The following is a 26,601-nucleotide window of genomic DNA, read 5'->3' on the forward strand; positions in this document are numbered from 1 at the left end:
AGATAGATATTTTAAAAAATAACCTCCCTTGCATCAGATCAATTCAGATCATTGACAGGAAATATATTTCTTTTCTGTGCTGCTTTAGAGGAGGACGTGCATTAGTAGGAAAGCGACAATGACTGAGGCTAAGTGGTGGAAAGATTGCTGAGAGTGTTAAAATGAAAGGCTATTCCATCCACTTTAATTATTACTTATTTTTATTACTTTAGATTTTTTTTTACCCTGCCTTTTTATTTTTTATAAACAACTTAAGACAATGAGCATATCTAATACTCCTTTCTCCTCCTATTTTCCCCATAACAACAACTCTGTGACTTGTGTTGGGCTGAGAGAGAGAGACTGGTCCAAAGTCACCCAGTTATCTTTCATGCTTAAGGCACACTAAAAGTCTCCTGGTTTATAGCCTGGGGCCTTAATCATTAGATCAAACTGATTCCTATGCTTCTATATGTAGCCCTATCATACAGATTCTCCCAGAATTGAGCCCTCAGTAAAAATTGGGCTGCCCACCCATGTTGAGATTAGAATCATAGAATCATAGAGTTGGAAGGGACCTCCAGGGTCATTGGGTCCAGCCCCCTGCTAGAAAGTTTTTTTCTAATATCTGATCTAAATCTACTCCCTTGCAGTTTCATTCCATTGTTTCTAGTCCTTCTATGTGCTAATGAGAACAATGCTGATCCCTCTGCTCTGTGACAGCCCTTCAGATATTTGTAGACAGTAAACAAGTCTCCTCTAAGTCTTCTCCTTTGAAGACTAAACATCCCTAGATCCTTTAACCGTTCCTCATAGGACATGGTTTCCAGACCACTCACCATCCTTGTAACTCTCCTTTGAACTTGCTCTAGTTTATCAATGTCATTTTTAAATTGGGCCCCCCAGAACTGAACACAGTATTCCAAGTGTGGTCGTACTGTAGAGAGGAATAATTACTTTGCGTGAGCGAGATTCTATGCTCCTCTTGATGCATCCCAGGATTGTGTTTGCCAGAGCGAGTCTTCTTTCCCCCCCTTACTATTCCATCAGGAATTACAGTGATACCTTGTCTTACAAACTTAATTGGTTCTGGGACGAGGTTCTTAAGGTGAAAAGTTTGTAAGACGAAACAATGTTTCCCATAGGAATCAATGGAAAAGCGATTAATGCGTGCAAGCCCAAAATTCACACCTTTTGCCAGCCGAAGCGCCCGTTTTTGCGCTGCTGGGATTCCCCTGAGGCTCCCCTCTATGGGAAACCCCACCTCTGGACTTCTGTGTTTTTGTGATGCCAGCAGGGGAATCCCAGCATCGCACAACCAAGCTCGCTGGCAACGGAAGTCTGGAGGTGGGGTTTCCCAGCGAAGGGAGCATCAGTGAAATCGCAGCATTGCAAAAACATTGAAGTCCTCAAAACCCCACCCCTGGACCTGTGTTTTTGCGATGCTGGGATTCCCCTGAGGCTCCCCTCGCTGGGAAACCCCACCTCTGGACTTCTGTTGCAGCATCACAAAAACACGGAGGTGGGGTTTCCCATGGAGGGGAGCCTCAGGGGAATCCCAGGAGCACAAAAATGGGTGCTTCACTGGCAATGGAAGTCCGGAGGCGGGGCATCCCAGTGGCGGCGGTGGGTTTGTAAGGTGAAAATAGTTTGTAAGAAGAGGCAAAAAAATCTTAAACCCCAGGTTTGTATCTCGAAAAGTTTGTATGACGAGGCGTTTGTGAGATGAGGTATCACTGTATTATAGAATAGTCTTCCACTATTAGTAAGAACTACTGATATCTACTAAAGAATAGAGGACCCTAAGGGGTAGAGGGAGGAAAATCCTTGGCTTTGCAGAAGAGGTTAATGATATATGCTGTCTCTGCAGCTCTGTGTGCAGAAGCTGAGGATCCTGATAGAAGACTCAGACCAAAACTGTAAGTATAGGAAATGCTGCCATCTTGGAGAGGTAGTAGTAATTAAAGCCAAGGAATTAGATGCTGTGTTCTAAAACTGAAACAGCTAAAATGAAAAAAAGACCACATTCATTTTACTTCTGGTGATACTCTTTCTCTCCCAGCCACTTATGAGTTTAGAGAAAGCATATGGTAAAGGGAATAGGCCTAAATTATGGGATGTTTTGGTGAATGTAATAAAGTACAGTATATAATTATAGTAAAATATATATAATGGATGGTTAGTGAATAGTTCAACATTGAATTGAGTAGGGAGTAAGTCACAGTTGTATAATGTTTCTTTTGTTGCTAGCTTATTGAATGTTTAGTGATGTTAATAATATATTACTTTGGGGTGTATGTATGTGTGTCTATAGAGAGAGAGAAAGAGACATACATACATACACTGCATACTGGTGAACATTTTATATGCATATGCATACGCATATGCATATATGTATATGTTCACCAGATGATATGTGTTTGTCTGTCTGTCTGAGAACTTAAGTGAAATTCAGTGAATGTTAAATTGCTGTTATAATGCAACCAGATCTAAAAAAGAACTCATTGGAAGCCAAAATTGTTAGGTTTGACAAGGAACATGAAGTAACTGCTGCGCATAAACTTAGAGCTCATGAATTGGTATAGTAGAAAGTTTGCCACAGATGGAGAAATGGATGGGGAATTTTGTAATGTACCTCTCCTTTAGAAAAATGTAGATAATATGCAATAAAGAATGCAATTTATCAAAATATGCCAAACTAGCCTACAGCTGTGCTTTTGTCCACTTATGTTAAATGGAAGTGAAAGTTGGATGTATTATCCCCCCAAAAAGTGAGGTGATAGATATGTAGTTATATATAAGAAAGGAGAAGAAAAAGAATGTTTTATCGAAGAAGGCAGGAAGGGAGGGAGGGAGGGAGAGAGAGAGAGAAAGAAAGAGAAAGAAAGAATGAATGAATTTTTATTTAAGAATGACAGATGTCATTTGGCACTCAAGAGAGACTATAAAACAGTTTCTAGTATTGTTAACCTTCCCCAAGCCAGTTCTTTTCAAATGTGTTACCTTTAGCAGACAAGATGATTGGGAATTCAAATAATGTTGTGCTCTAGAGGATTTCAGATTTGAGAAAACTGCAGAATGGGAACTTTCTTTTTCATTGCATTAATATCTGTAAAATGGTTCTCTTTTAATACCATTGGTGAACTTGGCAAGATGATGATCATCATCATCATCTGCATGTGTCTCTGTAGTCCTGGCATCTCCAAGTAGTATTAGCCAGCACTCCTGTCTGAAACAGTTAAGAGCCTCGGAAAATTTAAATAGAAAATACAAAACTGGTCAGAGGAATAAGACCAATGTAAGGGGAATGCTTATATTCCTTCTGTTTGTGATCTAGTAAATGCACTAGATACAACAGACACAGACAAAGCTAACCATCTATACCAGAACAAAACTTCAAACTACTGGAATTCGATCCATTTACTGTATTACTATATGTGTACGTTCTTTTAGAAATGGAGAGGGCCCTTGGAGGGTTTTTTTTAAATTGTGTTTTATTTCATGTGTGTATGTGTTGTTTCTTTACCCCAGTGAAGTATTTGGGATTGCTGGCAATGTCCAAAATCTTGAAAACACATCCTAAATCGGTACAGTCTCATAAGGATCTCATTCTCCAGTGCTTGGATGATAAGGATGAGTCCATCCGCCTCCGAGCCTTGGATCTTCTGTATGGAATGGTAGGTTTTGTTCTTAATGTGCATCCTAGCTAATTTATTTCCCTAAATACGGTAGTAAAATATCTTCCTAGATACTAGAGTGGCTAATATGGTCATGATAATAATGATAATAATAATGAAAAATGATTCTAAGATAGCTTATTTATTTACTATTTGTTTAAGCAGTTATATTCCTAAATCACTTTCAAGACAGCAAAGAAACTGGGAGATCAGAAGTTTCCAGAATGAAGCATCTGGTCTTGCTCACTGCTACATCTTGTGGGTTTTCTGCCAAGCTGCATCAAATAGGCACCTTCACATTACATGTATAGAGACCAGTATTTAGTATCTGGTGCCTGAGATTCTGTTTGTTTGGGCCTTTGCTACAGGTGTCCAAGAAGAATTTGATGGAAATTGTGAAGAAGCTTATGATTCATGTGGACAAAGCAGAAGGAACAACTTACAGGGATGAGCTGCTAACCAAAATCATTGATATATGTAGCCAGTCCAATTACCAGTACATCACAAACTTTGAATGGTCAGTATTTATCACATACGTAGGTCTTGCTTTATAGCCTCAGGAGGATTTCAGGAGGTTGTACAATGTTTTCCTCAAAGTAAAGTTTAAATCTTGCATAATTCAGGTAATTATGTGTCTATTAGCTTAGCAACCATTCAAAGTTATGATGGTGCTCAACCCAAGGGACATACAATCAGGCTTTGAAATTCCAGCCATTGCAGCTATGGACACATGAACAAAATTCCCATAAAAGAGATGTGAGGCAGAGAGCTCTTGAACCAAAGACTAGCTAATAAACTATATGTTATATATCCTATCGCATCTTCCTTTTTATGGATAGCATTTCCCCCCCAATTATGGCCCCAATCCTTAAATCTTTCAGTCTTGCTAAACCGTTTTGCTTCCCTTCACTGCTACTTTCCTCAGAATGTGTACTTTATATTGGATTGTTTTGGGTTTCCTCATAATTAGAGTCACTGTCTGTTTTTAACAGCTATGTTATTTTTATTTTTTTTTAAAGGTTAAACCCCCCCCCCTCAATCAACAAAGGCCTTTTGTTTTACACACAGAGAGACAATACACAAAGAATTGAAATGGTTCTGTTTTTCTTAAAATAATCTACATAGATTTTGGAAAAAGTTTGCTTAAAAATGTTTACTCATATTCAAATATATATATATATATATATATATATATATATATATATATATATATATATATATATATTTGTTTTCGTAAATTTTCACGGGTATATGTATGTAGATTGTTCTGAGTTCGGGTTTTGCCCTGTGTAATGTTTTGCATGTCTATGCGACGTTTCGGCGAAATCACATTCACCATCTTCAGGCTGAGGTTCCAATCTTTGTGATTTCGCCGAAACGTCGCATAGACATGCAAAACATTACACAGGGCAAAACCCGAACTCAGAACAATCTACATATATATATACTGTATATATATATGTTTTCGTAAATTTTCACGGGTATATGTATGTAGATTGTTCTGAGTTCGGGTTTTGCCCTGTGTAATGTTTTGCATGTCTATGCGACGTTTCGGTGAAATCACATTCACCATCTTCAGGCTGGAGTTCCAATCTTTGTGTTGTTGTAAATGGAATATTAGCAAACTTTGCTAATTTTAAAAAATTCCAGCTAAAAACATTTAACACATACAAAATATAGTTTGTCGGCTATAAATATATTACTGCCTTGCAGTGGCCCTGGGTTGGGCCTAGAGGCAAAAAAAGGAGCTGTGACGTTCCTTAAAAATATACCAGGGTGATCCGACATAAGAAAAACATATATATATATATATATGCTCACTCTGCCTCTACACACACACACACACACACACCTTGAGCAAATTTTATCTGTTCAGCTTTAGTAATAATACAATATATTTTTTGTACCCCATGGCTCTAATAGGGTTTTGTGAGGACATGGGTGTTGGAGCAGCCCTGGCATCACAGGAGGGTTGGAGCAGGCAGCTGTATCTAACTACTTTTGAACCATTCCAATACAGGCAGATAAAGGCTAGGCAGAAAAAACAAAGAAACAGAAAAAGCAGAAACTACCAATGGCCATGTAATGATATGGGGAGGGGCACGTAAGCTGGGAACTAGAGTTTGAAAGCAAGCTGAGGAAGAAATTCACAAGTGGTATTGGTGTGGGTGTAGAAGCTATAAGAGTATAATATAGATATTGACATTTGAATTATTGAAAATCGCGGTGTATGTGAATTGTGCATGAAATTTGTCGATAGGCCTCCTCTTTATAGTCTCCACTTGCTTTCTCTGCTTGGACATTGGTACCTTCTTTTTATCCGCTTCAGGTACATCAGCATCTTAGTGGAGCTGACACGGCTGGAAGGTACAAGGCATGGCCATCTCATTGCCTCCCAAATGTTAGACGTGGCAATCCGAGTGAAGGCCATCCGCAAATTTGCTGTGTCCCAGATGGCCATGCTTCTGGACAATGCTCACTTGCTGGCCAGCAACACGCAGAGGAATGGAATCTGTGAGGTGCTGTACGCCGCAGCTTGGATATGTGGAGAATTCTCAGAGTAAGTGCCCAGGAATCTGGTAGGGTTTTCAAGAGGCCAGGTTCTCCTTTGGTGACCCTGATGCCTGAAGCGTTTCTTGTGACTCCCCTTTTCCTGTCCTGGATAAGGAGAGGGAAAAAGTCCCTAAACCTCCCTCTTCACTGCAGACACCTTGAAGAACCCCAGCAGACCCTCGAAGCCATGCTGCGGCCTAAAATGACCACGCTTCCAGGCCACATCCAAGCTGTTTATGTCCAAAACATGGTGAAGCTTTATGCCTCGATTCTGCAGCAGAACGAACAGGCTGGTGAGAAGGAAGTGGCCCAGGAGGCAACACAGATGATGATTGACCGTCTGCCTCAGTTTGTGCAGAGCGCCGATCTCGAAGTCCAGGAGAGAGTAAGAAAAATCCAGCTTTTTTTTCCTTTTTCTTTTGCTAAATTCTTTGTATTTGCTGGGTTTGGAGTGAAAAGAAAGCATCATTCATTCATTCATTCAATCATTCTTATCTTTAGGCTTCCTGCATCCTTCAGCTCATGAAGTACATCCAGAAGCTTCAGATCAAAGAGGTCCCAGTGGCTGAAGAAGTGACTGCCTTATTTGCCGGGGAGCTTAACCCCGTTGCACCTAAAGCTCAGAAGAAAGTTCCAGTCCCAGAAGGGTGAGATGCTCTGCTTTTTCCCATAGGATGATAAGTCTCAAACGCCGTAGCCTAAGTAACCTTGGCCCATCTCATAAGCCATAGAGCTTAGAAGAACTAGGAGAGGATATTTATGTTTATGTGGGGCAGAGCCAGTATTGGGTTCCTACCTGGATAGGGGAGGGTGACACACCGGTAACGGAAATTGAACTGTGCGCGGAGCTCCAGGTGACTAGCGCGTGCACGCGTCAGAATGAGATTTGGCTTCTGCACATGTGCAGGAAGCAAATTATTGCGTGAGGATGCACATACGAGATTTTGGTGATTTTCGCTGAAAATGCCAAAATCTCATGCACCCGCATGTCTTTTTGTGAGATTTGCTTCCTGCACATGTCCAAATCCAAATCTCACTCCGATGTGCGTGCATGCCCACTGATCACCCAGAGCTGTGCGTGCATTGGTAGCGGTGGTAAGTTGGAACCCCTACCTGAGCAGGGCACTTGGCACCTCTGTTTTAACAACAGGATTGGCTGCCGTCTTCTAACATAACCTGAAACAGAGATTTCTTCCTTTCATAGTTTGGATCTCGATGCTTGGATCAATGAGCCACCTTCAGACAGCGATTCTGAAGATGAAAAACCCAGGACCATATTCCATGATGAAGAACAAAGGCATTCAAAGCAACGGCAGCCTGAAATGGATGAGGAGGAGCTGGCCAGGGTAAGTTGTGTAGGAGCAGTTCCAATGGCTGAAGGAAGGCTTTAAAGTTCATTGCATTTTTAAAAAAAATAATTGTCCCAAGGACCCCCAGGAACTTTGCACGTGTGATTTCCAGGTTCTTGCAACATTTCATGATTTAACAAAATTTTAGTCATTTTAACTCTTTTTTTAAATGGGAAAAGTACTAAAATATTAAAACAGTGCTGGTCCTTTGTTGAAATACTGAAGCTGTCTGACTGATTGTAACTTATTCCATTCTTACCTGTTCTTTAACAATGCAAATGACTTATCTACCTTGATCTGGGATTCTTAGTTTTTATTCAAGCAGAAGAAGAAACACCTTTGAATTTTCTTTTATAAATGAAACTCAAGTGATAGCAATCCTACTTCTGAATATTTTTCTTTATTTGCTTTTTTTGTTTTTGTTTTAAAGCGTCGAGAAGTTAGGAAACAGGAGCAGGCAAACAATCCATTCTATATTAAAAGTTCTCCATCTCCACAAAAGGTAAACAAAGGTTATCTGGGGGAATAAAAATAGTGACTTAGTGATAATGATACTTATCTAACAATTGGGGTTTTTTTTAATGTAAGTGTCTGCATGCAGCTGTCAGACTGCTGGATCTGTACATTAGTACTAAATTCCTCTTCTTTTTGCTTTCTCTAGAGGTACCAGGATAGCCCTGGTGTTGAGCACATACCTGTGGTTCAGATCGATCTCTCTGTTCCTTTAAAAGTTCCTGGTAAGAGAAACACTTTATTTATTGATTGATTGATTGATTGATTGATTGATTGATTGATTGGATTTGTATGCCGCCCCTCTCCTCAGGGCGGCTAACAACAATAATAAAAAACAGCATGTAAATCCAATACTAAAACAACTAAAAAACCCTTATTTTAAAACCAATCATACATACAAACAAACATATCATGCATAAATTGTAAAGGCCTAGGGAAAAAGAGTGTCTCAGTTCCTCCATGCCTGACAGCAGAGGTGGGTTTTAAGAAGCTTACAAAAGGCGAGGAGGGTGGGGGCAATTCTAATCTCCGGGGGGAGTTGGTTCCAGAGTGCTGGGGCCGCCACAGAGAAGGCTCTTCCCCTAGGCCCCGCCAAACGACATTGTTTAGTTGACGGGACCCGGAGAAGGCCCACTCTGTGGGACCTAACTGGTCGCTGGGATTCGTGCAGCAGAAGGCGGTCCCTGAGATAATCTGGTCCAGTGCCATGAAGGGCTTTATAGGTCATAACCAACACTTTGAATTGTGACCGAAAACTGATCGGCAACCAATGCAGACTGCGGAATGTTGGTGTTATATTCCCAAATAAGGGGGCAACTACAGCAAATGCCATCTGGCTGGCTGGATGAGCAAAATAAATTTGGGCATAGTCATGTCTGGCATAACCTTTCTATTTCTAAAGTCTAGCCACATTGGGTGTTATTGTTGTTTAGTTGCAAAGTCGTGTCCAACCCATCGCAAACCCCATGGACAACGTTCCTCCAGGCCTTCCTGTTCTCTATCATCCTCTGGGGTCCTAAATGGTAGCTCATGCCAACATTAGCTCACGCCTACTGCTTCAGTGACTCCATCTAGCTGCCTCATTCTCTTTCGTCCCCTTCTTCTTTTGCCCTCAATCTTCCCCAGCATCAGGCACTTCTCCAGTGAGTCCTCCCTTCTCATTAGGTGACCAAATGAATTTAAGCTTTATCTTCAGGATCTGGCCTTCTAAAGAGCAGTCAGGGTTGATCTCCACTAGGACTGACCAGTTTGATCGCCTTGCAGTCCAAGGAACTCGCAGGTGTCTTCTCCTGCACCATATTTCAAAGGCCTCCATTCTTTGGCACTCAACCTTTCTTATGGTCCAACTTTCACATCCATGTATTGCAACTGGGAAAACCACAGCCTTGACTATACACACTTTTGTTGGCAGGGTGATGCCTCTGCTTTTTAGTGTGCTTCTCTAGGTTTGCTATATAGGGTATGTTGTAGTAATCCAACTGTTCAATATTCACGGCATGAATGACTGTTGTCAGGGCAGCTTCTGAACCTAGTCTATATTGGTTTCTTATTAATACCATGTTTCCCCAAAAATAAGACATCCCCCCCCCCAAAAAAAATAAAAAACCCTCCAAAAACTAACCTTCGCTAAAAATAAATCCCTAAAAATAAGCCCTCCTAGAAAATATTTAAATGCATGCGCAGCCAGTCCCTACCATTTCCTCTGGTTAGGGAGCTGGAGCTGGATAGGGTAAGATGGCAAGATGAGCTCCGTCTTGCTCTACACGCCCCAAAATAATAAGACCTCCCCAAGAATAAAGCCAAACGCTTATTTTTGAGTTCAAAAAAATATAAGACCAAGGTCTTATCTTTGGCAGTACTGTATTTTTTTTTAATGTACTTTGGTTAAAAGGCATCCAAAGTTCTGTAGAACATAATGCAACAAACCAAAATCCTTAAAAACAGAATGCAACATAAAGATAAACAATAACTTTCAAAACAGCAGTTCTTTTTAAGGAGTGCAACATTTAACTTGTTAGTTCAATCATTATTATTATTTATTTAATTGGATTAATATGCCGCCCTTCTCTGAAGACTTGAGGTGACTTAGAACAACAACAAAAAGAACTATGCAATGTAATCATCTAAATCCAATTAATTTAAAAACTAAGTGTACTCATCTATCCTGTTTTTCAGTCAGAAATTTTCCTACCGACTTAAAAAAAAATCTGTATGGGTCGCCTTCTTAGTGTCCGTTCAGAGTTATGACCAATCTGAAAATGGGTATACAGTCTGAATCAGAAATTCCAACAGTCGCCTCCCTTCCACACTGGAAGTGGGCTGCATTTATGACCATTTGCAGCATCTCACGGTCTTGTAACACATTACAATGATTTTGCTGAAACATGGCAATTCCAATTTATGGCAAAACTGCACCAGCATCAAATCATGGATTTGCTTAATGACCGTAATGTTCATTTAATAACCGCCATAAAAAGGTCATAAAATTGATTCAGTCATGTGACTGTTTCAGCTAAAGACTGTAAAAGACACGGTCCATTACGGTCAAAACATGAAAATTATCTATAGTGTGATAGTCCCCATTCAGAACCTTAAAATCTAGAAAACATAAATCACAAGGGAAAAAAAGGAGGAAACTGGGAAAAGAAAAATAAGCAGGTTTGAATACTTACAGGTTATAATCTATTTCATGCCTCTGTTTAATGAAATATTTCAAACAATTTTATGTGAAATGAATGCTGGTAGACGACAGGTGAGAGATCTCAACTTATGTCAGTATTTCTCAACCTGCTGACTGGGGCATTCTGGGAATTGAAGTCCACACATCTTAAAGCAGCCCAGGTTGAAAAAACACTATCTTATGTAATTATAAAAATAGCAGGTGGAAATGGTATGGTTCAATATTTTCCCTTCTCTGACAAAGAATAATCAATGATGCATCTGCACATCATCTGTTAGCAAAGTTGGCTAACAATTTCTTCAGACTTATCACTTTTTTCTTGGAATTTAAATCAGGTTGTTTTGATAGCACATTAATCAACATGAAAGCTATCCTTTCTAAGCTCTCTTTCGTTCAGTAGCCAGCGTCGATACAGTCTCTTCTGGAGGCTACTTTTCTCTCTTCTGGCCTTATCAGGTTTACCAGCCTCTGACCAATATGTGAAGCTGGAGGAGGAGCGTCGGCACCAACAGAAACTGGAGAAAGACAAGAAGAAAAAGAAGCAGAAGAAAGAAAAATGGGGCAAGAACCGTCGCCACAATTCCTTGCACACAGAGAGCGATGAGGATATTGCACCCGCCCAGCATGTGGATATTATCACAGAGGAGATGCCGGAAGTAAGTGCTGCAGGGCTTTAGGTCTTCCTTTGCAGACTTCCATCCACCTGGCTAGAGACCAGGAGACTGAGTTCTAGTCCTGACATAGGTATGAAAGCTGGCTGACTGACTTTGTCAACCCACCCAACCCACCTCACAGAGTCATTGTGAGCAAAATAGGTGGAGGAAGGAGTATTATTCCCCACTTTGAGTTATTTATAAAAATAATAAAGGGCAATTTTAAATAAATGAACGAAGGGCACTCTGGTTCACATTTCTGTTCCCTTGTGTGACCCTGAAGCCAATTGCTAGATCTGGGCCTAACGCTCTGAATGGTGGGCAGGGCCTTGCAGAAATAAAGAATGGAGCACAGCCTCTAGTGGGTACAGTTGCTCATTCTTTCTTTCTCAATCCCTCTTTTTCTTTCTTTCTCTTAGTTTCCCCAGGGAAGAAATATCTGCCACAGGTTCAGATTGACCACTGTTAGAGAACTTTTGAATAAGGCTCAAGGTCATACAAAATTAAGCTATCCTCTTCTTGACATATTTTACAAGGATGGCACAGCTTGCAGATGAATGTTGGCTTTTCAACAAAATAGGCTTTTCCCCGGCATTCAAAGCTAGTACCCTGTAAGTCACGAACCAAAGAATGAAATAAATATGAACTGCAGCCAACAAATACTTTTTCCAGTGTTGCTTTTTTCACCAAACCTCTTTGATAAGGTGGGGGAATTATAGAAATGGGATTAATTGGTTTAGGATACCATAAACAGGAGAAATCTAAAGCACCCTTGAGAAACAAGGATCACGATGCATTTCCCTTGACAGTAGATACCTTTTACACCAACTCCTCTTCTGCCTCTTATCTAGAATGCTCTGCCCAGTGATGAGGATGACAAGGATCCAAATGATCCCTACAAGGCACTGGATATTGATTTAGATAAGTGAGTACAAATCTTAGCTTTTGCACAACCATCTAAAATTCATGCCAAAATGTAGTGCTGAATGTGACAGAGTGGGATTTATTGATTGCTGAACGTGATGTACTCACCATACACTACATAAATTAAAGTAGACAAGCTAAAGACTTGGACTTTGATTCCTAAACTGCTGGTTTTATAAATTTAGTTATAGAATGCTTATTCAAATAGTTATTTGAATGTTATGTTGGTGCATCTGAGATCTGAACATGAAGATGCATTAAAGGAATTCAAGAACAGAAATGACACCGTGATTAGAATACAGTTTGGCAAGCTAACTGCCTACTGCCAAGAATTCAGTCCTGACCAGCTTAAGGTTGACTCAGTCCTCCATCTTTCTGAGATCAGTTAAATGAGGATCCACATTGTTAGAGGCAATATGCTGATTATGTAAACCACTTAGAGGAGGCTGTAAAGCACAGTGAAGCAATATATGTCTTAAGTGCTGTTGCTGTTAGGGCCTTTCAAAGGGAGGCTTGCAGGCTTAGATCTTCCTTGTGCCATTATAGAAGGAATTGAGAAACCTTCAGCTTTCCAGATGTTTCTAGGCTCCATCTCTTCTATTCGGAGCTTTAATCATCCTCTTTAGTCTTGATGGGATTTGGAATTCAGCTAATAGAGGGTAATTAGTTTCAGAATCTTACTATATTAATTCCCTAAATTTCAAATGGAGGCAAAACGTATTTCTTTTTCAACCCTGATAGACATAGTTGAAATCATGTAGAGTTTCTCTATTTTACCTTTGGAATACAGTGATCCCTCGAGTTTCGCGTCCTCGAGCATCGCGAAAGGGCTATATCGCGAGTTTTCAACCCGGAAGTAAACAACACCATCTGCGCATGCGTGCCCTTTTTTTCTATGGCCACGCATGCGTAGATGGTGGAGTTTCCCCAGCTGGGAAGCAATAAGAGCAACGGGGTGGGCGGGGGAAGGCCGGGCGGTGCGCGGGCGGGGGCCGCTTCCCAGCTGGGAAGCAATAAGAGCAACGGGGTGGGCGGGGGAAGGCCGGGCGGCGCGCGCGCGCGGGGGCCGCTTCCCAGCTGGGAAGCAATAAGAGCAACGGGGTGGGCGGGGGAAGGCCGGGCGGCGCGCGCGCGGAGGCCGCTTCCCAGCTGGGAAGCAGCGAGAGCAACGGGGTGGGCGGGCGAAGGTCGGGCGGCGCGCGCGCGGACAAGCGGCAGCAGCGAGGCGGCGGGGAAACCCCAATCTTCGGCTCCTCGCTGCTGCGGTGGAAGTAAAAACACCATCTGCGCATGCGCAGATGGTGTTTTTACTTCCGCACCGCTACTTCGCGAAAAATCGATCGTCGCGTGGGGTCCTGGAACGGAACCCTCGCGATGATCGAGGGACCACTGTATTTCCATTCCCAGACATTGTCATATCCTGTAGTCATATTGTTTTTCTTTCTGTCTGTCTGTCTCATACACAGTCTGATTTCAGGGAATTCTGGCAGGTAAGTTCCCTCTTTGACAGCGTAGAAAGCTAACTGCTTCTCTTCAACACTGTAAAACACAACATGGCAAATACAACATGGTAAAGTTTTCTGTTTATACAGAAAATTTTACATCAAATTTCTAAATTTACTCCAAATCTCTACATTTATAATCTGGAATAAAACAGTCAGTCTATAATGATTGGTTGCACAACCATTGAATCCTACAATCCATCTTATTTCAGTCAAAGAATAATGGCCCTGCCACTTCATTTACATTCGTTCCCAATCTTTGAGCAGAAATTTAAAAATTGATATTTGGTTGAGAAAAATGTTGGGCTTTACAGTGTGAACTGTTCCTTTTCCTCAACTCCTCCACCCACTTCCTTTAAAATGAGATTCAAGATTAAAGTTTTGTACAAGGAGAAATCTCCAATTGCTTCAAGATGAATACAACAAATTGCAAAATTGAACAGGAAAACTAAATTATGCATTTCAAATGGGCAATAATTTTCTTTTCTCAATTGTTTTTTCCGCTTAATAAAGACTGACAATTTTTTTTCACAGAAGTTCTGTATTTGTCATTAACAGCAGAAATTCTGACCACGAGGAAGCTGGGGATAAGGGGAAATGAATAAATTGTAATTCTGGTCTGAAAAAGTTAAAAGTGAGCAAATAAATTTTTACTATCTTTGCATCAAGGAACATTTCCAATCTTTCTGAATGTGATTACAAAAATAATCAGGAAAGGAGCTATGTTTTTCTTTTTCAGACCATACAACTCTATATTTAAAATGATCTGAATTTTTAAAATGTCGCACCATTTCATCTAGGAAAACGCTAGATGGAATTTTCTCAGTTTTCACTTTTTGGAATTTAAAAGCTTGCTTTTATGTTGAAGAATTTTACAAATAGAATGCTAACAATTTTGTTCAATAATTCACTTCACTTCACTTAATTTCATGTGATCCTCTTTAAATTGTGTTGAATTATATTTAATTACATATGTAGTGCAACTAATTCACTCTGACATTCTGTGCTGACCCTGAACTGTTGTTGGAATCTGAGAGAGACATTTGGTGGAATTTCATTGAAGATTTTACCATCTTTTTTATTAAGGCCTTTAACCGACAGTGAGGCACTTCCCGTACAGAGGCATCGAAATACCGATAATCTTAAATCTCCTCAAGAAACGCAAGCTCCCCCAATTGAAAAAAAAAGCAAAAAGCCAAAACAAAAGGAAAAGAAACACAAAGAGAAAGAGCGGGAGAAAGAAAAGAGGAAAGAGCGAGAAAGAAAAACAGATGAAGACGACAAAAAGGTAATTTCCTTGCTTCTGCCTACCATATTTTTCACAATTGTAGAAGTCCAATGGAGATTTTAAGAGCTTCTCAATAGGCATAGGTGCCCACAAGGAACAGTGAAATGTAGCCTATTTGAAATATTCTGATTTAATAAAAATCTCTATATACTGTTTATAATATTTATGCATTGATTTAGAATAGAATAGAATTTTATTGGCCAAGTGTGATTGGACACACAAGGAATTTGTCTTGGTGCATATGCTCTCAGCGTACATAAAATAAAATATACATTTGTCAAGAATCATGTGGTACAACACTTAATGATTGTCATGGGGGTCAATAAGCAATGAAGAAGCAATATTAATAAAAATCTTAGGATATACGCAACAAGTTACAGTCATGCAGTCAACATGGGAGGAAATGGGTGATAGGAATGATGAGAAAAACTAGTAGAATAGAAGTGCAGATTTAGTATAAATAAATTTTTATTTTATTTTATTGTAAATATTTACAAATAATATGTTTGTTCAAATATTTCTGAACAAACATGACATATTTACTGTTTCTACCAGAATTCTAGATTGAGATTTAAGTGACTATATGGTACCTTGCAGTTCATTTATGTATAACACAGTAGTTAACCATGAACTGCCAGATGGTGGCAACTCTTGCAGCTGTAGCATTAAGAATATTATTAAAGAATACAATATTCAGGTAAATACTATGGGGCACATAATGTTTATTCTGGATCACAGTGGCTGAGTTCATATTTCTTGAGCTTGAAACAAAGCAAAGGACATTATGCCTAGTACAGTGGGGGGGCCCTATAGGAGAATATGTGCTTTGAATGCTTGAAGTTGTCTTATAATAGTTGTCTGGAATACTTTTTGGGTGATTCTTCCAGGCTCAAGATGTGGACCTGTGGCTTTCTGATACCCCACCCCCTGTGGCTTCCATGGAGGCAAAGGTTAGTCTCTCCTTTATAGAATGTGCAGCAGAACCTCTGAAAAATATTTCCTTCTCTATAAATATTGATTCCAATTTTCCAAGGAAGAAAAGGGAGTTCTAGCAAAGAAAATCTGGGTGTACTGGGCAAATTTATTTATTTATTTATTTATTATTTGGATTTGTATGCCGCCCCTTTCCGAAGACTCTCTACTCTAGGTTCTACTCTCTCTCCCCTCCTCTCCATAACAACTGCAAAAAGATGATTCATGGCATCCTTTCCTTCCCTTGCTATTTTGGATCCAAATTAAATACGTTATTAAATTAAGCTTTGCATTTACCAGTAATCTACAAATTCGGTGAGGGGAGCATTAGCAGTGGTGTTGAGTGTTATGACCGCAGAGGGTGCAGAGAGGTGATTCCCAACCACCACCACCCAAAATACGGTTTGAGGGGAAAAACATTCTTCTTTAAAGTATCATCTGCCTTATGAGGAAGTATTCTGTTTCCTGCAAGAGGTTTATTTATTTATTTTATTTATTTATTAGATTTGTATGCCGCCCCTCTCCGTAGACTCTCTACTCTAGGTTCTACTCTCTCTCCCCTCCTCTCCATAACAACTGCAACTGCAACTGCAGAGGAAGTATTATCTACTGCAGTAAAAAAACCAAAAACAAAGCCCATGGCAATTCCTTCCATGCTTTTACATCATTATTAACTTCCTTGACAGGTGATGCTTTTTGCATTCTCCGTACTGAAGGAGCGGGTCCAGCAGTCACATGGGTTGCTCATGTCCAATCCGGTGGAACTGAGCCTAGTATTAAAAAAGCTTGCCGGATCCGCCCCTTCCCCAGAATTCGCTCAGTTCGCATATCCTGCGGTTGTATTGTGATAGCTCGTTCAACATTCTAACACCTTCCCTTCGATCTTTTCCTTCAAAAGTAGTAAGAATTGTTTTACCATTATTATTTACTTGCACTAATAGCGCCAGCCGTTTGTGGCTCGGCTTTTTTCCTTTGGAGAAGTTGCGGTTTCGTTTTCCCCCGGCGGTTTTGCCGTGTACGATTCCCGCTGCCGCTTGTGGATTCCTTTAATCCTTTGGCCTGGAGGTCTTGGTGCAAGTATTGAATTATTGATTTATTGATTCATTATTGTATATTATTAAAGGGCTTAAAATATACCTCCTGCGGAGTGAGACGCCTTGCTAGTCTCCTGGACTTAGTCGATCGCTTCCCCTTTAAGAATCCTATTACGGAGCGATTTTTCGGCGCGAAGGCCTTCGCGCCCTTTTTAAATTTAGGCCTCTCGTGTTGGCCTCCTGCCAGCCGCGTAGGCCTCAGTCCACCGCGTGGATCCCGGAGCGGGCCTTGGGACGCCCAGGCTTAATTCTCCACCGGCTAAGCCTCCAACCAGAGTGCCTTGGTTTACTTAATTAAAAGTTTAGGGAGGCTGGCCCCGCTGGATTTGGGGACACGAACTCTGGGTTTGCCCAGATTGCCCTCAAGTCTCAGCAGCTTCGAGGCCTCGGAGCTGGATCCATTCCTCTTGGGAAGTCCTTGAAATTCTTCTCCTTATTTATTCAGTTATTGGCTCAGCCTTGTCTTCTGTTAATTGTCAGACTATGGCTACTTTTCCCAAGAGAGGCACAACTAAAGGTCCCAGAGAGGCCAGGCCTACAGGCGATGAGATTACTAGTATCCCCCAGGCCTCTTCCTCCTCTTCTCCAGGGGCCCGCCCCTCGACCAAGGTCACCAGGGCCGAGAAGAGAAGGGACCTAGCCCTACAAAGAATCCATGACAAATCAGCAAAACGTTTGAAAGTACAGGCCCAAGTACTCAGTAGTCAAGACCCCCCAGAGGCTTCTAGTCTACCTCCTTCTGGGGTCCCTGTGTTATCTCTGGATGAGCCTAACCTAGACAGACCCCAACCTAACCTATGGGGCATAGGTCCAGAGGAACCAGATATTATTGAAGATTCCCCCCAGCCAGGATCTTCCCAGGCCTTTAGGGATTCTTCTGCCATTCCTGCTGATATTTCTAGTTTACCTCCTGAGTTCCAATCTATTTTTTCTGTGTTGTCCAAGGCCATTGATGCCAAACTCTCTACCATCAATGAGCTTCCCTTACCTCCTCCTCCTCGTCCCTCCCGCCCTTTGGGTTCTTCCCCAGCGGTTAGAGCTCCTATTCAGGATGATTCAGACTCCTCTCAGGACGAATATGAGGATATGGAGGATGATGAGGATCCCTTTCAAGGCCTCTCAGATGATGAGGAATCCCAAATAAAGGTTCCTTCTCCAATTACTATTTTTCCTTCTCAATTGTTCAAATCTCTCCTCCTCAAAGCTAGAATTTCTACGGGATTAGCGGCCCAGGAGAAACAAGCCTCCACTTCCACTGATCCCCCGGAGGAGAATTTACCTTACTTCACAGAGGAACAGGAGGATAACGAGGTAATTCCTATGCCTAAATTGTTTAAAGATGCTTTACTTAAACAGTGGGATTTCCCAGCCTCTGGGCTTAATCCCTCCACCAAGGACAGAAAGTTGTACAAACTTTCCTCTTCCTATGAAGAGCTTCTATCCTTTCCTAAACCGGATGAACCGGTCAAGATCCTTCACTCGGCAGCGGCTGTGCCAGGCGAAGCGGAGGAAGTCCTCCGCCCAGAGGACAAGCGGATTGAACAAATGCTCAAAAGAGGATTCACCGCAGATTCCTGGGCCATTAAAAGTTCTGCAGCAGCTTCATTTTTCTCCAGAGCCATGCTTCTGTGGCTTCGCCAACTTCAACAGCATATTCCTCCCGATGACTTGAGAGGTCAACAAGACTTCAACAAGGTCTTTGCAGCTGCCCAGTACGTGGCTGATGCCACCTTGCAATCTACTAGATTTTCTGCTAAGTCTATTGCAGCTTCTACAACGGCAAGAAGACTCCTATGGATTCGCCCTTGGCAAGCGGGAGTACGCCAGAAGTGGCAGCTATCCCAGGGACCCTTAAAGCGCGACCTTCTTTTCGGTGATCTTCTGGATCCACTCCTCACGGAAACCACGGACAAGAAGAAAGTTTTGGGTCCAACCACCAAAAAGGGCTACCAAAACGCAGTCCTTTCGTCGCCCAGGGCGCCAACAAGATCAAGCGGCTTCCTATCAGAGATCTCCAGGTCAGTATTCCCCCCGCTTTCGTTCCCAAGGTAGGAACTCCAGGGGCAGAGGTTTTCGCTTCCAAAGGGGAGCGTCCTCTAACAGGGCTTCAAAAAAACCTAGATGGTAATCCTGCCTCAATTCCCATAGGGGGTCGCCTAGCCCATTTCGCCTCTAATTGGCGTCTCACCTCCAAGGACCCCTGGGTCATTGACACTGTTCAAACAGGCCTTCTTTTAGAATTTATTTCTCCTCCCCCGAAACGTTTTATTTCCTGCCCTTCTCCCAGGTCCCTCTCAGATTGTAACCGTATGGAGGAGGCCATTTCTCATTTATTGTCCATCAGAGCCATTCAACCGGTTCCTTCCGGTCAGAGGGGCCTAGGTTTTTACTCCATCCTATTTATGGTTCCAAAGTCTTCCGGAGGTTGGAGAGCTATTTTGGATTTAAAGAGGCTGAACCTATTCATCAAATATAGGAAGTTTAAGATGCAATCCTTATCCTCTATTTTGGCCGCCATCCACACGGGAGATTTTATGGTCTCCTTAGACCTCACTGAGGCCTACCTCCACATTCTTATAGCCAAATGTCACAGAAAATTTTTACGTTTTTCCTTTCAAGGCAGGCATTTCCAGTATAGGGCGATGCCATTTGGCCTTTCCTCGGCCCCTCGGGTCTTTACAAAGCTCTTGGGGTCCCTGGCGTCCTATATCCGGGCGTCTCCCATCCACATTTTATGTTATCTTGATGATATTTTGATTCATGGGAACTCCCTAGAGAAAGTGAAAACAGACCTTTCTGTCACCATGTCAGTCCTTCAGGACCATGGATTTTCCATCAACTTTGATAAAAGTCATCTCCAACCTTCCACATCCATCTTACACCTGGGATCCATTACTAATTCAGAATCCTCCCAGGTTTTTCTCTCTCCCGAGAGAAAACTCAGTATAGGGGAGTTAATTTCTAACATTTTATCTAAATCTTCAGTATCCATAGTAACTCTGTCATCCCTTTTGGGGAAGATGGTGTCATGCATAGGCATCATTCCCTGGGCTCGCCTTCATGCTAGGGAACTTCAGTGGCTCCTATTACCCTTTCAGAGATCGGGGCACAGCAACTCAAATCGTCGCATTGTCATCCCACCAAGTGTTCGCAGATCCTTCAAGTGGTGGAAGTCTCCGGCCATGGACAAAGGATCCCCGTTCAGGTGCCCGGATCAATTTGTCATCACCACAGATGCCAGTCTATCGGGATGGGGCGCCCACGCCCAGGGGATGATAGCCCAGGGCACTTGGTCCCCGGAGGAGGCTTCCAGGCCAATCAATTGGCTAGAGTTAAGAGCCGTTTCCCTGGCTCTGAAGCATTTCTCTCCTCGCATCCCCAACCGGCACGTTCTCATTCTCACCGACAACATTGCCACAAAAAGCCATATCTGCAGACAGGGGGGCACGAGATCCAGGGCCCTCATGAGGGAGGCCCTCAAGTTAGGCCTTTGGGCGGAGAAACATCTTCGGTCGCTCCTAGCCGACCACATCTCGGGGAGCCTCAACGTCCAGGCGGATTGGCTATCTCGAGCAACGATAGACCCAGGGGAGTGGAACCTCCATCAAGACCTGTTCCATCAAATCAGCCTCAGATTCGGCCTACCAATTCTGGATCTCTTCGCGACCAATGCGAACGCCCAACTCCCTCGCTTCTTTTCCAGATTTCCATCCCCGGGAGCGGAAGCAATCAATGCCCTCCGGAGTCCATGGCCTCCAGGCCTACTCTACGCATTTCCTCCAATTCCAATTCTCCCGGACGTGATTCACAAGGTTCTCACCGAGAGGGCCCGAGTAATCTTAATCGCCCCTCATTGGCCCCGCCGGTCCTGGTTCGCGGATCTCCAACAGTTGTCCGTCCAGGACCCTTGGCGACTCCCCGTTTCGGGGGATATGCTGCGGCAGGGGGCCTCATTCCATCCAGACCCGGAGTGGTTCCACCTCACCGCCTGGCTGTTATCAGGAGAGACTTAGAACTGCGTGGTCATGACCCCGAGTCAGTGGAGGTCATTTTAAGGGCCAGAAGGGGTTCGACCAATCGAATCTACGACCACACGTGGTCCAAGTTTCACCAGTGGTGTCTACAGGAAGGCCTCTCTCCTCTGTGCATTCCCATACACAGAATCATTTCCTTCCTTATGCAAGGCTTCCATAAAGGACTTTCCACCAGCACCCTCCGGCGTCATCTGGCAGCCATTTCATCTGTCCTAGGGGGTCCCCACAGACAGCCTCTCCGATCCTTCCCTGAAGTTCAGGAATTCCTCAAGGGCATAGCCAACCTCAGACCTTCCAAGGTCCACAGGTATCCATCCTGGGATTTGCCACGGGTTCTCCATTCCCTCACGCAGGCACCATACGAACCCCTAAAATCGGCGTCCCTCAGGTACCTATCCTTTAAGGTAGCATTCCTGGTGGCTATTACCTCTGCACGACGCATTTCGGAGTTGGCTGCCCTCTCAATCAGACAGGACCTTTGTCAATTTCATCAGGACAAGGTAGTCTTGCGACTGGACCCCACCTTCTTACCCAAGGTCAGTTCCATGTTCCACAGGACTCAGGATATTGTCCTACCATCCTTCTGCCTCCAACGAGACCATCCCTTGACAATTAGATGGCACACCCTGGATCTTATTAGAGCGCTGAGAATCTATATCCAACGCACTGGACCTTTTCGGAGGTCAGAAGCACTGTTTATAGCCTATCACCCCAGAGTGATGGGTGCCAAAGTGTCTTCAACAGTAATAGGCCGTTGGATCAGAGGGACTATATCTAAGGCCTATGAATCGGCTTCCCTCTCAGTTCCAAGGAACATCACAGCGCATTCCACCAGGAGCGCAGCCACTTCGGCCGCTTGGGCGACTCAAGCCCCGTTGGAGGAGGTCTGCAAAGCAGCCACTTGGGCCTCGCCAAATTCCTTCATCAGGCACTACAAGATTGATGCTTACGCTTCAGCGGACGCTGCCTTCGGCAGAAGGGTACTCCAATCCGTTATCTCACACGATAGCAATCTAATCCCACCCTAGGGACCATCTATTGGGTATGTCCCATGTGACTGCTGGACCCGCTCCTTCAGTACGGAGAATAGGCGTTGATTGCTTACCTGAACGCCTCTTCTCGTACGGTGAGCGGGTACAGCAGTCACTTCCCGCCCTTGTATGTGTCTTCTTTACCTTTCTATAACCTTTTTTTCCTCTAACAATAAGAGTTGAACACTACAGAGCTTCACAGCTGAGCCTAGTCTATGGATTCGCGAATTCTGGGGAAGGGGCGGATCCGGCAAGCTTTTTTAATACTAGGCTCAGTTCCACCGGATTGGACATGAGCAACCCATGTGACTGCTGTACCCGCTCACCGTACGAGAAGAGGCGTTCAGGTAAGCAATCAACGCCTATTTTCTAAAATACAGAAGTGCATGTATATAGGTCAGGAGAGGAGTGGAGTTTTTCCCCCCTGCTGTTCACTTATTTTCTCCAAGACTCACAACTAAGAGAAATCCCTAGTCTTTGCATATGCTGATGACAAGAATAGAATAAAATTGAATTGAATTTTTTATTGGCCAAGTGTGATTGGATACACAAGGAATTTGTCTTTGGTGTACAGTGATCCCTCGATTATCGCGAGGGTTCCGTTCCAAGACCCCTCGCGATAATCGATTTTTCGCGATGTAGGGTTGCGGAAGTAAAAACACCATCTGCGCATGCGCACCCTTTTTTCCATGGCCGCGCATGCGCAGATGGTGGAATTTGCGTGGGCGGCGGGGAAACCCGGATCTTCGTCTGCTCGCTGCTGCCGCGGCCGCCCAACCGCAGCGAGCAGACGAAGATCCGGGTTTCCCTGCCGCCCACGCAAAGGGGAAAGCCCGATTCGGCTCCTCGCTGCTGCCGCCGAGCAGATCAGCTGCTGGGCGGCCGCAGCAGCAGCGAGCAGACAAAGATCCGGGTTTCCCCGCCGCCCACGCAAAGGGGAAAGCCCGATTCGGCTCCTCGCTGCTGCCGCCGAGCAGATCAGCTGCTGGGCGGCCGCAGCAGCAGCGAGCAGACAAAGATCCGGGTTTCCCCGCCGCCCACGCAAAGGGGAAACCCCGGCTCCTCGCTGATGCCCCCGCCCGCCGCCGCCCGCCGCCCGCCAGCAAGAGGGGGAGAGATAGAGAAAGAGAGAGAAGGAAAGAAAGAGATGAGAGAGGGAGGAAGAGAGTGTGAGAGAGGAAGAAGCAAGATAGAGAAAGAGAGAGAGAAAGAAAGATGAGAAAGGAAGGAAGAGAGTGACGTCATCGGGTGGAAAAATCGCGATATAGCGTTTCGCGAAGATCGAGATCGCGAAACTCAAGGGATCACTGTATATGCTTTCAGTGTACATAAGGAAAATAAAATACACCCATCAGGAATAAAAAGATACAACACTTAGTGTTAGTCAAGATAAAGGATAGTCTCCTTTATCCTAAGGAGACCCTGGTTGACAGAAAAGGGTAATAAGGCAGAAATATCTTTTTGAGAGCTCATGGGACTTGTGGCCATTGATTACAAATTGAGAACTGTTAAGATATTCCTATAAATGGGATGGGCAAGCCACAGGTCATATGTGACTTATCAGGCCCTTTTATAGGCAGCCCACAGAGTTCCCCATGGTTATACTACCAAAGTTTGGAGACAAAGTTTCGAATTAAGAGAAGGTGGTTTTGTTTATTTGGTGGTTTATTGTTTTTTCACAAAACTGGGTGGTAAAATAAGCTTAATATTTCTATTTTTGGTCAAAACACCAGAAAGCCAAATGCAAAGAAAAAAAAAAAAGGAAATGGAAAATCTAGCCCTGCCTCTTTCAACTGTGTCATTTTCACAGACACCCGCAGTATCTGGCTACATACAAGGTTGCCTTCTTCTGCTTTACAGCTTTAGGATGTTCTTTGAGTGGACTCAGTGAGACCCATTAAGTGAGCAAAGATGAGCTGGCATGGACTTTCAGTTGGTGGGCTCCTTTGTGTGGCCCATTCCCAAGGAGGTTTGGAGAAGGAGGCTAACTACATTGAGGACATTTGGACTAATATGAACAGGGATCATACCTGAATGACTTGACCCACATATTTTCTGTGATGTTCGCAGATATGGTCTCTTAGACCAAGCTGACTTTCATTATCCCAGTTTGTTTCTTTAGCAGGACCTGCCTGAAGTCAGTGTAGATCCAACGGAACCTGAAGAACCTAAGAAAGAGGAGGAACTTCAGGAAGAAGATGAAGGAAAGGTGGGTGGCCTAGAATACTCTGCTTTTCTATATTTTGCCTGGGAACAGATGCTTCTTGACCAATCACTAATAATGGCAACCGGTATCACATCTGGGAATATTTTCAGTATTGTTTGAATCTGTTATAATGTATGAACTGTCTTTGATCAGCAGTATCTTAGGCATAGGGCTAGGTTGCCCAGCATGAGTTTTATTTATTTATTTATTTATTTATTTATTTATTTATTTATTTATTTATTTATTTATTTATTTATTAATCAGATTTATTAATCAGATTTGTATGCCGCCCCTCTCTGCAGACTCGGGCCGCTCACAGCAATACTAATACAATGTAAACAAATCTAATATTTAAGTTAATTTAAAAAACCCAATTTAGAAACCAATCATACATACTAGCATACCATGCATAAATTTTATAAGCCTAGGGGGAGGGGAAATGTCAATTCCCCCATTCCTGACGACAGAGGTGGGTTTTAAGGAGCTTACGAAAGGCTAGGAGGGTGGGGGCAACTCTGATATCTGGGGGGAGTTGGTTCCAAAGTGTCGGGGCCGCCACAGAGACGGCTCTTCCCCTGGGTCCCACCAAATGACATTGTTTAGTTGACGGGACCCGGAGAAGGCCAACTCTGTGGGACCTAACTGGTCGCTGGGATTCGTGCGGCAGAAGGCGGTCCCGGAGATATTCTGGTCCGGTGCCATGAAGGGCTTTATAGGTTATAACCAACACTTTGAATTGTGACCGGAAACTGATCGGCAACCAATGCAGACTGCGGAGTTTTAGCAGAAAATTCTGGCAGATACATGACTTGTCCAAGATAAACAGCTTTTATTGGTGAGCCAAGAGGCAGCTTGAGGAACCAGGAAGCTTACTTTTTGGTCTATGTGGACTTACAGAAATCCAAGCATAGAAAGAAGAAGCATAAGAAGGATGAAAAATCCAAAGAGAAGAAACATTCCAAGCATCGTGACCGAAGGGATGAGCCACAGACGGAATCTGTGCAGAATGGAACTCTGGAGGAAGAGCCACTGCCGGTGAGAAATTTGACCAGTGCAGAGAAGTTGTAATCGTTCAACAAATACTGAGATTCCAGATACTGCTGTGGCATGGTTCTGCAGTAGCTTTGAACAGCATCTGATACTTTACATACAGTTCCCCATCCCTTGGTTGAGGTTATTGGTATTGTAATCAACCATTAAGAGCTGCAGTGGTGCAGTGATTAGAATGCAGTACTGCAGGCTATTCTGCTGATGGCCGGCTTCCTGCAATTTGGCAGATTGAATCTCATGTCAGGAATAAGCATATCCTAAGGTAATATCTCAATGCAGAAGGAAGGCCTACGTAGAGAATGCTGAGTAATTCTGAGGCAACTAAGCATGCAGCAACCTCATCAGGTGAAAAGTATTTAAATATGCAAGAGCTCTCTGCTCGCTGCTGTTCGTTCGCGCTCTCTCTCTGTTAGATTTTAGATTTATTGGATTTATATGCCACCCCTCTCCGCAAACTCTCTGATTCTGCTCTGTGTGAAGTGTGCTCTGAAGTTGCTGTATTGATCTGTTGGTTCCTGTGAGTTATTGTAACTTAAGAGTTGTAGTGAGATACTAGTTTGATATATGTATAGTAGAGTGGAATATAGTAGTAGTGTAAATAAGAAGTAAATATATTTTTCCAAGACTTCCTACTGCTGCTGTGTTTCATTGAAGACTTCAACTCCTTATCTACTGGTCTGTGGCTGGCTGGTTGGGTTGGTTAACTGATTGGGCTGGTTTGCTGCTTGGGCTGGCTAGCTTCCGAAAGTGCAGCTCTGATATCTCATCAGGCTCAAGGTTGTCTCAGCCTTCCATCCTTCCGAGGTGGGTAAAATGAGGACTCAGATTGTTGGGGGCAATATGCTGAGTCTATAAAACACTTAGAGAAGGCTCTAAAGCACGGTGAAGTGCTATATAAGTCTAAGTGCTAAGTCAAGTGCTATTACTGTTACCTGGTTGTTAAATGCATTGAAATCCCAAAGGTGCTTTTTCAAAAGGCAACTGCACTTTATTTTTGCCTTAAAGACATTTCGCTTCTCATCCAAGAAGCTTCTTCAGGTCTGGCTGAAGTTCTTCAGTCAGAACTGAAGAGGCTTCTTGGATGAGAAGTGAAAAA

At 43.1% G+C, this 26,601-nt stretch overlaps 1 protein-coding gene across 4 annotated transcripts in view; it reads left to right on the plus strand.

Moving 5' to 3' along the window:
* Positions 1 to 26,601, plus strand: part of AP3D1 (adaptor related protein complex 3 subunit delta 1) — a 76,157-nt gene that overhangs the window by 37,913 nt on the left and 11,643 nt on the right. The window contains exons 11-26 of one of the 4 annotated variants that reach the window (XM_070746742.1): positions 1,850 to 1,898; positions 3,511 to 3,656; positions 4,025 to 4,173; positions 5,986 to 6,216; positions 6,363 to 6,594; positions 6,711 to 6,856; positions 7,414 to 7,555; positions 7,989 to 8,060; positions 8,220 to 8,295; positions 11,208 to 11,407; positions 12,256 to 12,329; positions 13,795 to 13,818; positions 14,917 to 15,118; positions 16,006 to 16,068; positions 24,372 to 24,458; positions 25,353 to 25,490. In XM_070746742.1, coding sequence (XP_070602843.1) covers positions 1,850 to 1,898; positions 3,511 to 3,656; positions 4,025 to 4,173; positions 5,986 to 6,216; positions 6,363 to 6,594; positions 6,711 to 6,856; positions 7,414 to 7,555; positions 7,989 to 8,060; positions 8,220 to 8,295; positions 11,208 to 11,407; positions 12,256 to 12,329; positions 13,795 to 13,818; positions 14,917 to 15,118; positions 16,006 to 16,068; positions 24,372 to 24,458; positions 25,353 to 25,490 — 2,031 coding nt within the window. The remainder of the gene's footprint in view (positions 1 to 1,849; positions 1,899 to 3,510; positions 3,657 to 4,024; positions 4,174 to 5,985; positions 6,217 to 6,362; positions 6,595 to 6,710; positions 6,857 to 7,413; positions 7,556 to 7,988; positions 8,061 to 8,219; positions 8,296 to 11,207; positions 11,408 to 12,255; positions 12,330 to 13,794; positions 13,819 to 14,916; positions 15,119 to 16,005; positions 16,069 to 24,371; positions 24,459 to 25,352; positions 25,491 to 26,601) is intronic. The other 3 variants (XM_070746753.1, XM_070746762.1, XM_070746772.1) reach the window with 3 other exon arrangements.

Source organism: Erythrolamprus reginae, chromosome 1 (assembly GCF_031021105.1).
Source record: "Erythrolamprus reginae isolate rEryReg1 chromosome 1, rEryReg1.hap1, whole genome shotgun sequence".
NCBI lineage: Eukaryota > Metazoa > Chordata > Lepidosauria > Squamata > Dipsadidae > Erythrolamprus > Erythrolamprus reginae.